We start from the raw sequence: 14766 nt of genomic DNA, 5'->3' as shown, positions 1-14766 counted from the left end.
CAAACATGGAAGAGAATGAGACTGGATAAGACAGAAAAAGACGAGCACAGTGACAAGGCATCCAGCGGCATGAATTGATCCAAGTTACCTGAGCAAGGCCACGGATTCCAGTGCTAACCACTGTAATAGGCTATCACACTGCCCCATCTCCAGTCTGTCTTGCTTCCCCCCACCCCCAATACTGGGATTGCGCTTCCAGCTTCGCTGCTGGATTTTAGCTGAACCTCCTTCTAAACATGTTTAGTCTCCACACATATCTGAAAATGTTTCACCCCAACGTGCAGTAACTTTAGTATTTTGTATCTGAATGTGGGCATCATTGAAACATGCATGCTCCCAGATGCCATCTAAACAGGTTGGCATACCATCATCATCCTTTAAATAATACCCATCTTGTATTCTGTGCAGAAAGGAAGCAAAAGGACAGTTCTTACAGTCTCTCTCATAACAGCCAGTTAAGGCTCCAGCTGCAGGATCACTCTTCCCTTAAATAGCTAGAACAGCAGTTCCAAATGGATTTTGCTCAATCACCAGCACCACTTCCCTTGGTGGTAGAGAAAAAAACAACATTGTAAAGTCTTTACAACCTAAACAAAATCTATAGGAAAGCTCTATTCAGGCTACCGAATGAATTCAAAGGGGACTTCCAGGAAGATGGAGGGTCGCTAGGAGTAATTATATTTGCTCCTTGTCGTGCCTTTCTCCTTTGGGGCTCCAGTTTGCATGAATCAGTGCCAGGAGGACAGAAACTTGCATTTTTTCCCATCAAGACGGAGGGAAAAAAGGTGCTTAATCAAAGTATATCGATACAAGAAATTACACAAGCAATTGCAAGTTTGAAATTAGAGAAGGCACCAGGACCAGATGGTCTTACATTATTACAAATGCTTTCAAGAAGAAATTGCATTAAATCTTCAAAAAGTAATATATAACCAGAGAAGAAAATATTCCCACATCTTGGCAGGAAGCATATATTTCATTGATATTTAAGGAAGGAAATTATTCTCTATTACTGCAATCTTATAGACATAGCTCACTCCTGAATGTGGATTATAAACTTTTTGCAGCCATTATGGCTGAAAGACTTAAGACGACAATAACTAAGGTGATACACCCAGATCAAACAGGATTTATACCAAAAAGACAAATAAAAGACAATGTTTGTTTTGTACTGAATGCAATAGAATTTGTCAAAAAGAGGGGCAAGTAAGCTGCAATTATATTTCTGGATGCAGAAAAAGCTTTTGATAATATTTCATGGTTGTTTTTACTAAAAACATTAAAATCACTTAACTGCGGTGAAAGATTTTTAAAGTGGATTCAAAGTACTTATACGAAACAAAATGCAAGAATTTTGATAAATGGAAAATTAACAGAAAGGTTACAGATTGACAAAGATACAAAGCAAGGATGTCCACTGTCATCTCTGCTGTTCAATGTTGTCATGGAAGTGTTGGCAAATATAAGACAAGATCCAAGTATTCAAGGTCTGCAGCTAGAAGGAGATGAATTTAAAACGAAATGTTATGCTGATGATGTGGTGTTAAGTATTCTTAATCCCCAGGAATCAATGAGACATTTAATAATATGATGAAATCAAATGTTGTATGCTCAACCATCTAATGTATGTTTTGGTATATTGCAGTTTTAAGGTTGATATTGTGTTTTGTTTGTTTTGGTTATGTATTGTATGTCCTGTTTGTATTTGAAAATAAAAATTTTAAGAAAAAAAAGCAAATGAGTACAAAGGGAGAGAGGAATCTAGTTATTTTAGCAAATTTGTTCCATTTTTATCTCACCCTTCCTGTGAAGAATTGAAGAGTGGTTTCCTTGGATTTTGCCTACCCGGGTACTTTCTAAGGCAGCCTGGTTATACTGATAGACCGGGGGTGTCAAACATAAGGCCCGAGGTCCGGATCCGGCCCTTTGAGAGCTCTTATGCGGCCCAGGAGTCATCTGAGACAGCCACCCCACCCAACCAAGTGACATTTATGTAATATCCGGCCCTCGTAACAATTGAGTTCTACACCCCTGTGATAGACTGTTTATCCCACATTCCTTTCAACACAAATGTGAAATGGATCAGCAGGAAACAACCCTGAGAGACACAAAACAGAGATGATAAATACTGCCATACAAAACGACATGGATACTTTAATAAAGTCTCTAAGAAATATGCAATTATCACCTATTTATTATCTTCTAGTGCCAAGATACAATCAACGAATATCAGACTATAGTGCTGTTAAATGAGGCAAAAAGCCACTGAACATAATACATGTAAAAGTTGCCATCTGAAACAGTGGTTATTTTCTTTACACTGCCCCAGTTATTAACAGGAACAAGCCATTTTCAGTGCAGAACAGCAATCACAGCAAAGAAGCGACAGAAATTTTATACTGGCAAAAATGGTTGCAACGCATCAACTAAAATCTATTCTGCATGGTGCTCTTGCCCTTTTTGGCAAGGGAAGTCTACCCTGGATCACTGTGCTACCGTCATCCATCTAGTCAATAAATACAGTGGGAGACGTGGCTCCAAGTAATATGTTGCCTTTCTAGATCTTTTTTATATATAATTTTTACTTTTATATATTGGGGTACAGAAAAGGAAAAAAGAGGGGAGAAAGTCAAATCAAAACAATATGTCAGTGTCCAAGCTCCCATATATTAGTGAATACATCTGTCATCAACTTTGGACTTACACTGTTAAAATCTTATGTTAATTATTCTTCTAAATTACATATTCAAAAGCAAAACAATTGGGAGCACTTAATTGGTTGCTAATGATCAAATAAGGTCTATTACAGTGCTATTAGCACATACCCTTTTTTGTCAATAATCTAAGATTACAAACTTCAAGCCTATCTAGATATTAAAGGAGCTTTTGACTCTATCCCCAGAGATCTTCTGTGGGATAAGTTACTCAAAATGAATATGGATAAGAGGTTGCTATATTAAAAAGTTATACTCCCATACAAGCTGCCAGGTTAAAACCACCTTGTCTGGGAATCTAACACCAAAAATGTTGATCAGTAAAGGTGTTAAACAAGGCTGTATATTAGTACCCTTCTTATTCAACCTTTTCCTTAATGATCTCACTCCATCACTGTCTGGTATAGATGGCCACTGCCCTAAAATTGGCCCATTACACATTCCACTCCTCCTGTATGTAGACAATGCTATCATTTTGTCTTGTTCTCGAATTGATCTGAAACATCTACTCCATCAGTGCTTAACATATTGTGAGTCTAACAGGCTCTCACTGAACTATGAGAAGTCCAAAGGAATGGTCTTTTCAAAAATGTAGAAACCCTTAAAATGGAACATCAACAGGAATAACAGAGCAGGTTAGGCAGTTCAAGTATTTGGGATTATGTTTTCAATACAATGCAAATTGGGTCACACATCGCAAACATCTAATAAACCTAGCAAAAAATAGCACTTGGGCTGTGGCTCACTTTTTTTATACAAGGGGTAGCCAATTATGTGCCCGCAGCGCTCAAAGTTTTTAATGCTAAATCGTGTTCCTAACTGTTTTATGGCATCCTGACATGGATCAATGCTTTCAATCAAGTAGTTGAAAGTCTTCAATCCTCCTTTTTATGTGGGATTCTTGGAATCCCAAACTGTGTACCATATGCTGCAATCTGTATAGAAACCAATCAAACGCTGCTGGAAACCACAGCATGGCTGATAACAATCAAATTCTGGCTGCATTTACTTTTTAGCCCTGATTCTACTAGTCTTACCTATTTAATGCCCACTCAATATCAGTCTTCCAAATGGTTAGGCCATTTTGAGCAAAAGATCAAAACTTTAGGAATCTCTTTACCCTCGCTTGCACTGGCTTCTGAAGCATCTGCATATAAAATCATAAAATGCCGAATCTTAGATATAGAACTCCAAGAACTTAATTATGCAGCTAGGAAAACTTGTTCCCCTTTATATCTGGGGATTTCACCACCCCAGGCTGGCCCAGCGTTCGATTTCTATCACCTGACAAACCCACAGCAACACAGAGCGTTTGTGCTTGCAAGGTTTAAAGTTCTACTTTCAGCTGTGTAAACTTGGAGGTTTCAGAAAATCCCATACATAAACAGACTCTGCCCTTGTAGACTAAAATGTGTACAATCACTACAAAATGTTTTCCTGTATTGCCCTTTTTATGCTGACATTCGGTCCAAATTCCCCAACTCACTCCTAGTTAAATGGAATGGAGCTTCAGATAAGTGTAAGGTTCAGCTCCTCCTTTCCAGTCAAAATCTTGCCACAACAGGCAGGGTAGTAAAATTTTTGCAACAGGTTATGAGGCTTTGAGAATTTAAATCCTGATTTTGTTTAGTCCTAGTTTTTGTGCTCTCTAGTCTTTGCACTTATTGTGAACATATGCCAATAAAGGTGTTGTTGTTGTTGTTGAAACAATAAATGCAAACAATTTTCCCTGTAAAAATTTTCAGGGTAGCAGCCCCAAGAGCTGTTTGATGGAACTTCTTCCAGTCAGACTCAGAAATATTGAACAGATTAATCCTCTCATATTTTAACTTCTTGTCCTAAGTATGACCAAATACAGAAAAGGAAGGTTCTAGTAGAACTTAAGAAAAACATCCCCAGCCAAAGTAGCAGAAACAATACTACTACATTCATGGTAATTTTTCATCCAGTGTGCAGTTGTACTTCTGCATGCCGGCTGTGACATTTGAGGAAGGTACTATTATCCTGAGAGACACCCGACAGCTATTAGTGGCTCTTAAACCAGTATAATCAATATAATCCCACCCTTTCTCAAGGGCCAAGATGCGCTTTGGAATTCTTGTGGCAGTTAGAAGCTTTCTATTTTATTTTCTGTAGGAAATGGTAGCAATGTGTTGCACTAAGAGCTATTTGTTGATTTGAACCATTAAATTCTGACCAGTCAGTTTTTTTGTGTGTGTGTAAAGTGCCGTCAAGTCGCAGCCGACTTATGGCAACCCCTTTTGGGGTTTTCATGGCAAGAGACTAACAGAGGTGGTTTTGCCAGTGCCTTCCTTTGCACAGCAACCCTGGACTTCCTTGGTGGTCTCCCATCCAAATACTAACCAGGGCTGACCCTGCTTATCTTCTGAGATCTGACGAGATCAGGCTAGCCTGGGCCATCCAGATCAGGGCTTTTGTCAGATTTTTAAAACTGGGTAATTAAATGGACAAATAATCTTTCAAGTATCAGCAAGTGTTGTAAGGAAGGTTACAGCTGGACATGTAAACAAGCAAATTAGATGTTCACAGGCTACCTTTTTCAATGCAGATTGAATCTGTATGTGGTAATAAGGGCACAGCCTAATGCTGTCTGTGGCCACACAAACAGACCTCACACTATCTGTGCAGTATGGACAAAGCTACAAAACTGCCCCAATACCGGATCCCACAATGCAACTGTAATGTAAAGAAATATTGCTAAAGTGGGTACAAATATTTTGGTTTATATAATTATTTGTATTATTTCTCACTTGCCTATCTGTTTAGAAGTCCTTATTTTGTTTCTTTCTTCCCAAATGAAAACATGTATGTTAAATCCGAGCTTCTACAGAATGTGTCTGCGGACTAAACCTACTGGTCCAAACTATTCAACATCACACTACTATTTTTGAGCCAATTTACAAAATCAGTTCTCATCTCTACATCATTATGGAAAACATAATATTTCTGACACTTATGTTGAAGGTTGAAATGGGTTTTCATGCAGTAAACCTTGACTCTTTAGTCACTGTGTTGGACTCCACAAAAGATTTCCACAGACAGAAGGGAGGGTGATTTTTGCCAGTTCCCCACTCTCTGCAGACCTTCAATTCTCCCTTTCTTGGAGGGCTCTTATGCCCCAGGAGCAGCAGTCCAGGGGCATTATGGGCTGTACCACAAAGGGACAGAAAAGGAAGTCATGCTCCAGTGGATGGAAATCCCTTTCGTCCCCAGAACTTTCCACTGCATGCAAGCCACAATGAACATATAGTATAATTTCTTTTGCCCATTCAACTAGAGGAACAGAACCTGGTGTATCTTACAGTTGACACAAGTTCTCATTTGGTTACAAAATTAGGAAATTATTGACATTTGATGCAAGTCCAGGTTAGTTTAAGAACTGCAGTAACTGCTTAACAAGAAAAAGAAAGTTCTGTCATATGAAAAAAGAAGTCTAAAAATATCCATTTTTTGCTCTCAGTTAAAACTTGTACAGAGACATGCCCAAATACTTAAGATAACAAGCACAACCACAACCTGAACATATGATTACTACAGACTTCACATAGCAGAAGACAACCTATTATAATATAGGATCTTCCACTTAAAAGATACCCAACACATAGGTCTATTGTTTTAGTTGTTAATAGTGATCATTTTATACATACAAAGTTCGTTACTCAGTGGCACCGAGTTAGATTTACCTTCTCTTTGACCAGTTACCAGTATCATCAGCCACAGCAAACAAGATATTTTCAATACTGAGTTGAAAGAAAGTGACACTTTATATAATCTGTGCCACTTGTTATCTGTTGAAGTTGACACATAGGATAACACAACAAAATATTCCTTTTGGAAGTGATAACAATTTATGTTACAGAAGATACGTTAACATTCTCAGTCATATCTTGTGCATGCCCAAGACCCAATGCAACAACACACAGATTACAACACTGAGATCAATCATCTCCACCATAAGCACGGTGTCTGTACATGGTAAGAGTACTATATGGCATAGCTTGCTTAATAGCCATGTTTGCATACCAGGTCATTACGGTGAATTACGGAAGTTTGTGTATTCCTCTAACGGAACTGGCCCCAACTGGAGTATCAGATCAGGTTCAAGGTGCTGGTTTTGACCTTTAAAGCCTTAAACGGTCTGAGACCCTCGTATCTGCAGGACCGCCTCTCCTGGTATACCCCCCAAAGGACATTAAGATCGTCCGATGAGAACTTGCTGATGGTCCCTGGCCCTAAGCGTGTGCAGCTGACCTCGACAAAAGCCAGGGCCTTTTTGGCCCTGGCTCTGGTGGAATGCTCTGCCAAGGAACATCAGGGCCCTGCGGGACCTAAGGGAGTTCTGCAGGGCTTGTAAGACAGAGCTTTTCCACCAGGTCTAACATTGAGGGCATCCACAAATACCATCTGTACAAGCCTCCCCATCCCTCCCCCTTCAAGTATTTGAAATGGTTTGGTTGAGGGGCAGCTGCCTATGTGGGCTCTTGCAGTAGAGCAGGATTTATACGCCATCTCTGATTATTGTTTTAAGGTTTGATTTTATTGATAGTTTTATTGTTATTATTATATGTTTGTAAAGTTTTTTAAATGATGTCATCCACCCTGAGCCAGCTTGCTGGGTGGGAAGGGTGGACAACAAATATGAAAAAAAAAATTCTTCCTTCTCTGCTTAGTCAAGAGTAAAGAAAGATTCAAGCTCGTAAAATTGCCTTTCCAATTAGGAACAGCAGCACAACGGTACAGTGCTCTTCGAATGAATAAAAATACATAGCTAATGAAGCAGGACAAGAGCTCTGTCTCCACAATGACAACTAAATTCAATTCATAAAACTGGAGTGTCCAGAGGCATTGGGTTTGATGCTGAAACAAACATTACACCAAAAGTGAAAAAGTCATCATACATAGTTAAGCGTAATTCCTTCAAAAAAAGATTTTATTAGATGTTCTTCAAAACTGAACTTACCTTTGAAGATCTCAAGTTCTCTTCTGTAAAAGAACAAAGCAAAAGGACAGTTAACAGATTCTAGCTGTGTCAAGCATTTTGAAGGCAAACAGGGAAAGGATTGTAAGATATGGCAATATTTTGTAAATATGTTACTAAAAACACTTGCTTCCGTAGTGTTTGAACAATAGCTTATTTGGAGCAAAATCAATAAATGCCCTCTAATTCAACTTATATTGTTGTATATATAGGCGATCAAAGGTTATATTAGTTCTCCTTTGGGAAGTGGTTATGCACAATTGCTTCCACAACAGGATAAGTAAAATTGGGCAGTGGAAGCCAACTGAAGCGAAGTGAGCCAGACATTAAGGCCTATCTTGGGCACTCACTCATCTAAGGTTAGCCATGAGAAGAACATAAGAAAAGCTATGCTAGATCAGACCAAAGCCTATCAAGTCCAGCAGTCTAGTCTCACAGTGACCAACCAGGTGCCTCTAGGAAGCCCACAAACAAGATGACTGCAGCAGCATTGTCCTTCCTGTGTTTCATAGCACCTTATATTGTAGGCATGCTCCTCCAATACTGGAGAGAATAGGCATGCATCATGACTAGTATTAATTTTGACTAGGAGCCATGGATAGCCCTCTCCTCCATGAACATGTCCACTCCCCTCTTAAAGCCTTCCAAGATGGCAGCCATCACACATCCTGGGGCAGGGAGTTCCACAATTTACCTATGCATTGTATGAAGAAATACTTCATACAAGTATTTCTGTTTTGAATCTCTCACCCTATGACCCCGCATTCTAGTATTATGAGGGAGAAAACCTTCTCCCTGTCCACTCTCTCCACACCATGCATAATTTTACAGACCTCTATCATGTCTCTCCTTACCTGACTTTTTTCTAACGTAAACAGTCCTAAGCCAGGTAACCATGCCAACACAGCACGGAGTCTTCAGAGACAGGTGCAGTTACTGATCCCAGATCAGTTTGTGAGAAGAGTCACAATCTTGAGTCACAATTGTGTTGTTTGATTGACTCATCCCATCTGGGGGGTAGGAATCTATACTGAACAGAATGTTAAGTTGGTTCTTGTAGGTTATCCGGGCTGTGTAACCGTGGTCTTGGTATTTTCTTTCCTGACGTTTCACCAACAGCTGTGGCAGGCATCTTCAGAGGAGTAACACTGAAGGACAGTGTCTCTCTGCCCTCAACATCAAATATTTCCGAGTGGGTTACCACCCTATCCCCAGCCACATTCCCTAGGGAAGGTGTGGGTATGTTACCACTCGCTGCCAGGGACATTCCACATGAGTCCGAGCTCAGAATAACTCCCTCGTTGCCACCAGGGGCCGAATGGGAGGTGCTGGCAAGCGAGTCGGCTGACAGCTGCATTTGTGCGCCAAAAACCTGAGGCGCGTCTGGCCGACTCCTCTTTCATGCGCTTTCCCTGCTGCGATGGCCTGCTTGCGAGGGAGTGCATCTGCGACCTCCTGCAGCTGACTGGAGCTGATTTTCAAATGCGAAGGTAAGCCCACCATCATCCGAGTCTCCCTCAGACAGGAGATTGTCGGCCCGCACGTCCTCTCTGTCGTCCGTATTAAGGCTTACCTTCCCGCTCCCAATCGTGTGTGTGTGTGGGGAAATCGGGTGGAAGGGAAAAGATGAAAAGAGGAGAAATAACAACAAAGAACGGGGTTCCCAAGAATAGGTAGAAGGTAGTGAAGAATAATAAGAGAGGGGATAAAAAAAATGAGGAAAAAACCACTAGCCTACTCTATGTGTGTTGGAGAACACTCTCCAACCAGCCTTCCCCGGTTAGGCAGGAAGAGAAACTGAAGAGTAAAGGGAGATTCCCACCAAAAGGGACAGGAAATGAAGTTACTTCCTGCCTCCCCGGGCAAGCTGCGAGAATCACCCAATCAAGATGACCTTTCCTCAGAGGGAGAAAGGATGAGGGGATAAACAGCAAAAGTTGCTGCTCCTCCTGACCTCCACAGGATCCACCTCCTACCTTCAGCAGGAGAGCACAGTTACTTCTATACCTTTAATCATGGAACTACAACATATCAAACAAACCAGCTTTATGCAAACAAGACCATGTATGAACACTTAAGTTTCAAGCTGAATTTTAAAACGGGTAACTGATCCTCAATTTACTGTGATAAATCAAGTTATTGATTTAGAATTAAAGTAAGCGAACTCCAGCTGTTTGAGCAACAGCTCCCACCTTCAAGGGAATTCTCGACTTCAGAAATGTTTGGAAGCTGAAGCTACTACAAGATATGGAGAGACGCTTGTAAAAAAAAAAAGAAGCCCAAAATTTTCAAATTATCCAAAGCTATCTTGAAACTTTCATTGGTGATTCAAAAATTGGAGGTACTGTGTTACACACTGTATCCTGGAGAACACATATTTGAATAGACACTTATTTAAAATGTTTTCAGGGAAGTCTTTAAAGAATACTGCATAAATGCAAGCTGTTCTTTTCAATAAATATGCATAGTCTCTCAGGCAAATTATCAATCATTTTACTCGAGCTGAGAAGGAGAAGAAAACATATGACTGAATGGAAATCGGACAAAAATTTGTGAACTATGGCTGGGTGCATTTTAGTACACTTAGAGCCAAACTACAGGAGACATTTTCCATGCACATGAGGCTGCAAAATGGGGCAAATATCTTTTTACAGGGCTTGCAGCTTGGGAAAATGGCATGTGTGGGCAGGAGGAGGTAGGAGACCTTCCTTCCCCCACGCCTTGATCCCAAGCCCAACTGGGCCCCTGCGGTCCTTTAAAGTACAGCTCTTCTGTGGTTGCAGGGGAAAGTGAGTCGGTTCATGGAACTTGGAACCACTCATTAAAAAATGTAACCTGCAATTCTCAAGGGAAGCTAAATCTTTAAGGATAAAGACTACTATATGGGAAGTCATTAGCACTTTCTCTCCCTCTATCAGTCTTTAATTAGCTAAACCTAACTAAGGAGATGGCATCATCATCAATTTCAGATGTTGAGACTGGCCACTGTGCTCACCTTGTGTTCTTTTTAGTTTTTATAATTTATTGTTTATTTATTATTACAACATATAGGTACAATTAGTAAATTTGATATCTATATATAAAACATATTACATAAATTTCTACCCTAGGTTTAGCAGTACTGTCAAGCAGCCGCGCTAGTTTGGTTGACGGACTGGATTATTGAGCCCAATCGAAGGACAGTAAAATTGGAAACAACAGACTCAAAAGAAGGTATGCATAATTATCTATGGATTAGGGACAATTAAGAATAATTTAAATCCAAGACAGGAAACATATTTTGAGAGACAGCCCACTAAGAATATGGTATCAGTGCAGAAGTAAAATAAGTCCTCCGATATCACTATAAATATTTCCAGTTGATGCTTACTGTGAAAGAAGCATAAGAAGGATAACTGATCTTATAACCTATCAGAACATGATAGATAATCAAGGAAAAATTAAAAATTAAAAAATTAAAGGAAAGAAAGAATATCCAATGGCTCCTATACTGTCAAATGGTGACAAGATTAAAGGAACATATAGCTGCAGAGAGATGCCAACGAAGAAGGAAAAAAGACTTGAACAATTAATAGCCACATACAGGACATTTGTTAGGTAAATTTATAAAATTCTATTGCAATATGATACCGAAACAGAGCAGGTAAAAGACTGTATGATAAATGAATGCAAAACTTTGAAGAAAACATATATGAAGCAATGGGAAGGTTTGTGGACTGAAGAAATTGTTTACAGAATATCAAATACTAAGAGAGAATTGGTATAAAATGTTTTATAGATGGTATATTTTACCCAAATATATAGCAAAAACCAATAGCAAATATAGTGGGAATTGTTGGAAATGCCAAAATATGGATGCATCTTTCTATCACATGGGATTGCCCAAAAGAGGCAAACAAAAGCAAACACAAACTTGCACAAAGGAAATGCAAGCAAACAATTAGAGATGCAATAAAAGATTTTGAGGGACATATCGCTAAACACATCAAGACCAACAATAAAAAATTATTTAAGTACATTAGGAGTAGGAAACCAGCTAGGGAAGCAGTTGGACCATTGGATGAAATGGGAGTAAAGGAACATTAAGGGAGGATAAAGCGATTATTGAGAAACTAAATGAATTCTTCTCATCTGTCTTCACTGTTGAAGATATAGGGGAGATACCTTCTCCTGAACAGAGGTTTTGGGGAGGGGAGAATGAGGAACTGGGGCAAATAGTGGTAACAAGGCAGGAAGTTCTAGAACGTCTAGACAAACTGCAAACTAACAAGTCACAGGGACCCAACGGTATTCAATCTAGAGTTCTTCAAGAACTCAAATGGGAAATTGCTGAACTCCTAACGAAGATATGTAACATGTCCCTTAGATCAGCCTCTGTACCAGAGAATGGCCAATATAACACTCATTCATAAAAAAGGTTCCAGGAGAGACCCAGGAAATTACAGGCCAGTAAGCTTAACGTCTGTTCCAGGTAAATTAATGGAAACCATTATTAAAGATAGAATTGTCAAGCATATAGAACGGCAAGCCCTGAGGAGCAAAACCCAACATGGCTTCTGTAAAGATAGGTCCTGTCTCACTAACATTTTTGAGTTTTTTGAAAGTGTCAATAAGCATGTGGACAGGAATGAGCCTGTGGATATTGTGTATTTGGATTTCCAAAAGCCTTTTGACAAAGTCCCCCGCCAAAGACTGCTAAGCAAACTTCATAGTCATGGGATAAGAGGACAAGTCCTCTTATGGATGGAGAGCTGGCTGAAAAATAGGAAGCAGAGAGTAAGAATCAATGGTCAGTTCTCACAATGGTGGGATGTGAGCAGTGGGGTGCCTCAGGGATCTGTGTTGGGACCGGTGCTTTTCAACCTGTTCATCAATGAGCTGGGGGTGAACAGCGAGGTGGCCAAGTTTGCAGATGAAAGCAAATTATTTAGGGTGGTTAAAACAAAATCAGACTGTGAAGAGCTCCAAAAGGATCTCTTCAGACTGGAGGAATGGGCATTGAAATGGCAAATGAGATTCAATGTGAGCAAGTGTAAAGTGGGCAAAAAATCCCAACTTCACATATACACTGATAGGATCTGGGCTGGCAGCGTCAGATCAAGAAAGGGATCTTGGGATGGTAGCGGATCGCTCAATGAAGATGTCAACCCAGTGTGCGGCTGCCCTTGTACAAATCTACGGTGAGACCACACTTGGAATACTGTGTACATTTCTGGTCACCACACCTAAAAAAGGATATTGCAGAGCTTGAGAAGGTGCAGAAAACAGCAACCAAAATGATCAGGGGACTAGAGCAACTGCCCTATGAGGAGCGGTTAAAACGCTTAAGGCTGTTTAGCTTGGAAAGAAGGCGGTTAAGGGGAGACATGATAGAGGTCTATAAAATTATGCATGGTATGGAGAGAATGGACAGGAAGAAGCTTTTCTCCCTCTCTCATAATACTAGAATGCAAGGTCATCTGAAGCTGGAGGGTAAGAGATTCAAAATAGATAAAAGGAAGTATTTCTTCACACAACGCATAGTTAAGTTGTGGAATTCCCTGCCCCAGGATGTGGTGATGGCTGCCAACTTGGAAGGCTTTAAGAGGGGAGTGAACATGTTCATGGAGGAGAGGGCTATTCATGGCTACTAGTAAAAATAGATACTAGTCATGATGCAAGCCTATTCTCTCCAGGATCACAGGAGCATGACTATTATATTAGGTGCTTTGGAACACAGGCAGGATAATGCTGCTGCAGTCGTCTTGTTTGTGGGCTTCCTAGAGGCACCTGGTTGGCCACTGTGTGAACAGACTGCTGGACTTGATGGATCCTGGCCTGATCCAGCATGGCCTTTCTTATGTTCTCATGACATGCAAGAAAATACTGGATGGTTAAATGCAAAAGTTTTTTAAAATTAAGCTTGTGATGGACCCTTAAAGTATGTTATTAAATATATTACCAAGCAATATGCCAAAAATGTATAATGATTTAAATATATTCTACCAGCGGCAAGAATATTTGCAGCAAAGTGGAAAGCAGATAAATGCCCAACTCTGGAAGAATGGAAAAACAAATTGGCAGAACATTGCAACATGGCAAGTCTAACATCCTATACACACAACAGACCAACATTTGAATTTCAGGAAAAATGGAATGCCTTTTACACATATATGGCGGGAGGCTGAGATGAGAATTAAAGTAAAAAGGGAAAGATTTAAGAAATAAATGTTTTAAAAGAAGGCTTTTTGATAAGCAAATGTAGATGAAAATAAAAGCTATTGTGAAAGCACTGTAATGAAACCTAGAGTTCTTTTCAGTCTTACGCAGGTGTGCCACACTGTGCATTTCGCATTTCATGGCCTTTTAACACCACTGTTCAATTATTTCCCTTCTATATCCATGTATTCCTATATATCTGCTGACTAAGGAGCCATTTTCTACATCTGATGAAATGAACTCTAGCTCACAAAGATTTAAGTTGTGATAAATCAGTTAGCTTTTTGTTTTCTCTGCAATATAGCTCGCCCCTCTGGTGTTTATGCCACAAGAAAAATAACACTCTAGAATCTGAGGAAAGGGTCTAAGAGCAACACAAGTTCCCTTTCTTTGGCTTTGCAGAAGTTTATGGTCAGTAAGTACTCTGAAAATATACTTCATGTTGCTGTAACTTAGATTTCTGTTTCTTTCGGCTAGTATTATATACCAGCCTGAGAATGACCACTGCCTCCTAACAATGGAGATTTATTGGTGAACAGACAGCCCTTGCCAACAAAAGCCCTTTGCTATTCTTCTAGAGGCGAGTTTTTTTGCCATGAAATCCTGGGGTTTTATTTATCCAGCTGAACCTTAGAGGCTTTTCCTGTCCAGTTTTGCCATCTCGCTTGGTGTGAATATTGCAACCTTTGTGCATGAAATGCCAGCCCACTTCAATGGTGTAAGCTCTGAAATTTAACTGACCTCACTAATTAGTCTCCAAAGCGTCTTTAAAAGATGCCTTTAAAAAACCAAATAACTTAGCTTCAATTGTACTTCCCACTGACTTTCCAATTAAGTCAAACTGAACTACCTCAT

General features: G+C 39.9%; 1 protein-coding gene across 1 annotated transcript in view; it reads right to left on the bottom strand.

The window, feature by feature from the left end:
- DTNBP1 (dystrobrevin binding protein 1) overlaps positions 1-14766 on the bottom strand; it is a 67218-nt gene that overhangs the window by 34397 nt on the left and 18055 nt on the right. Inside the window, exon 7 of the mRNA XM_056854363.1 lies at positions 7696-7718. Coding sequence (XP_056710341.1) covers positions 7696-7718 — 23 coding nt within the window. The remainder of the gene's footprint in view (positions 1-7695; positions 7719-14766) is intronic.

The sequence above is a fragment of the Euleptes europaea genome, chromosome 8, assembly GCF_029931775.1.
Source record: "Euleptes europaea isolate rEulEur1 chromosome 8, rEulEur1.hap1, whole genome shotgun sequence".
Lineage (NCBI taxonomy): Eukaryota > Metazoa > Chordata > Lepidosauria > Squamata > Sphaerodactylidae > Euleptes > Euleptes europaea.
This window is presented reverse-complemented; position numbering and strand designations above follow the sequence as displayed.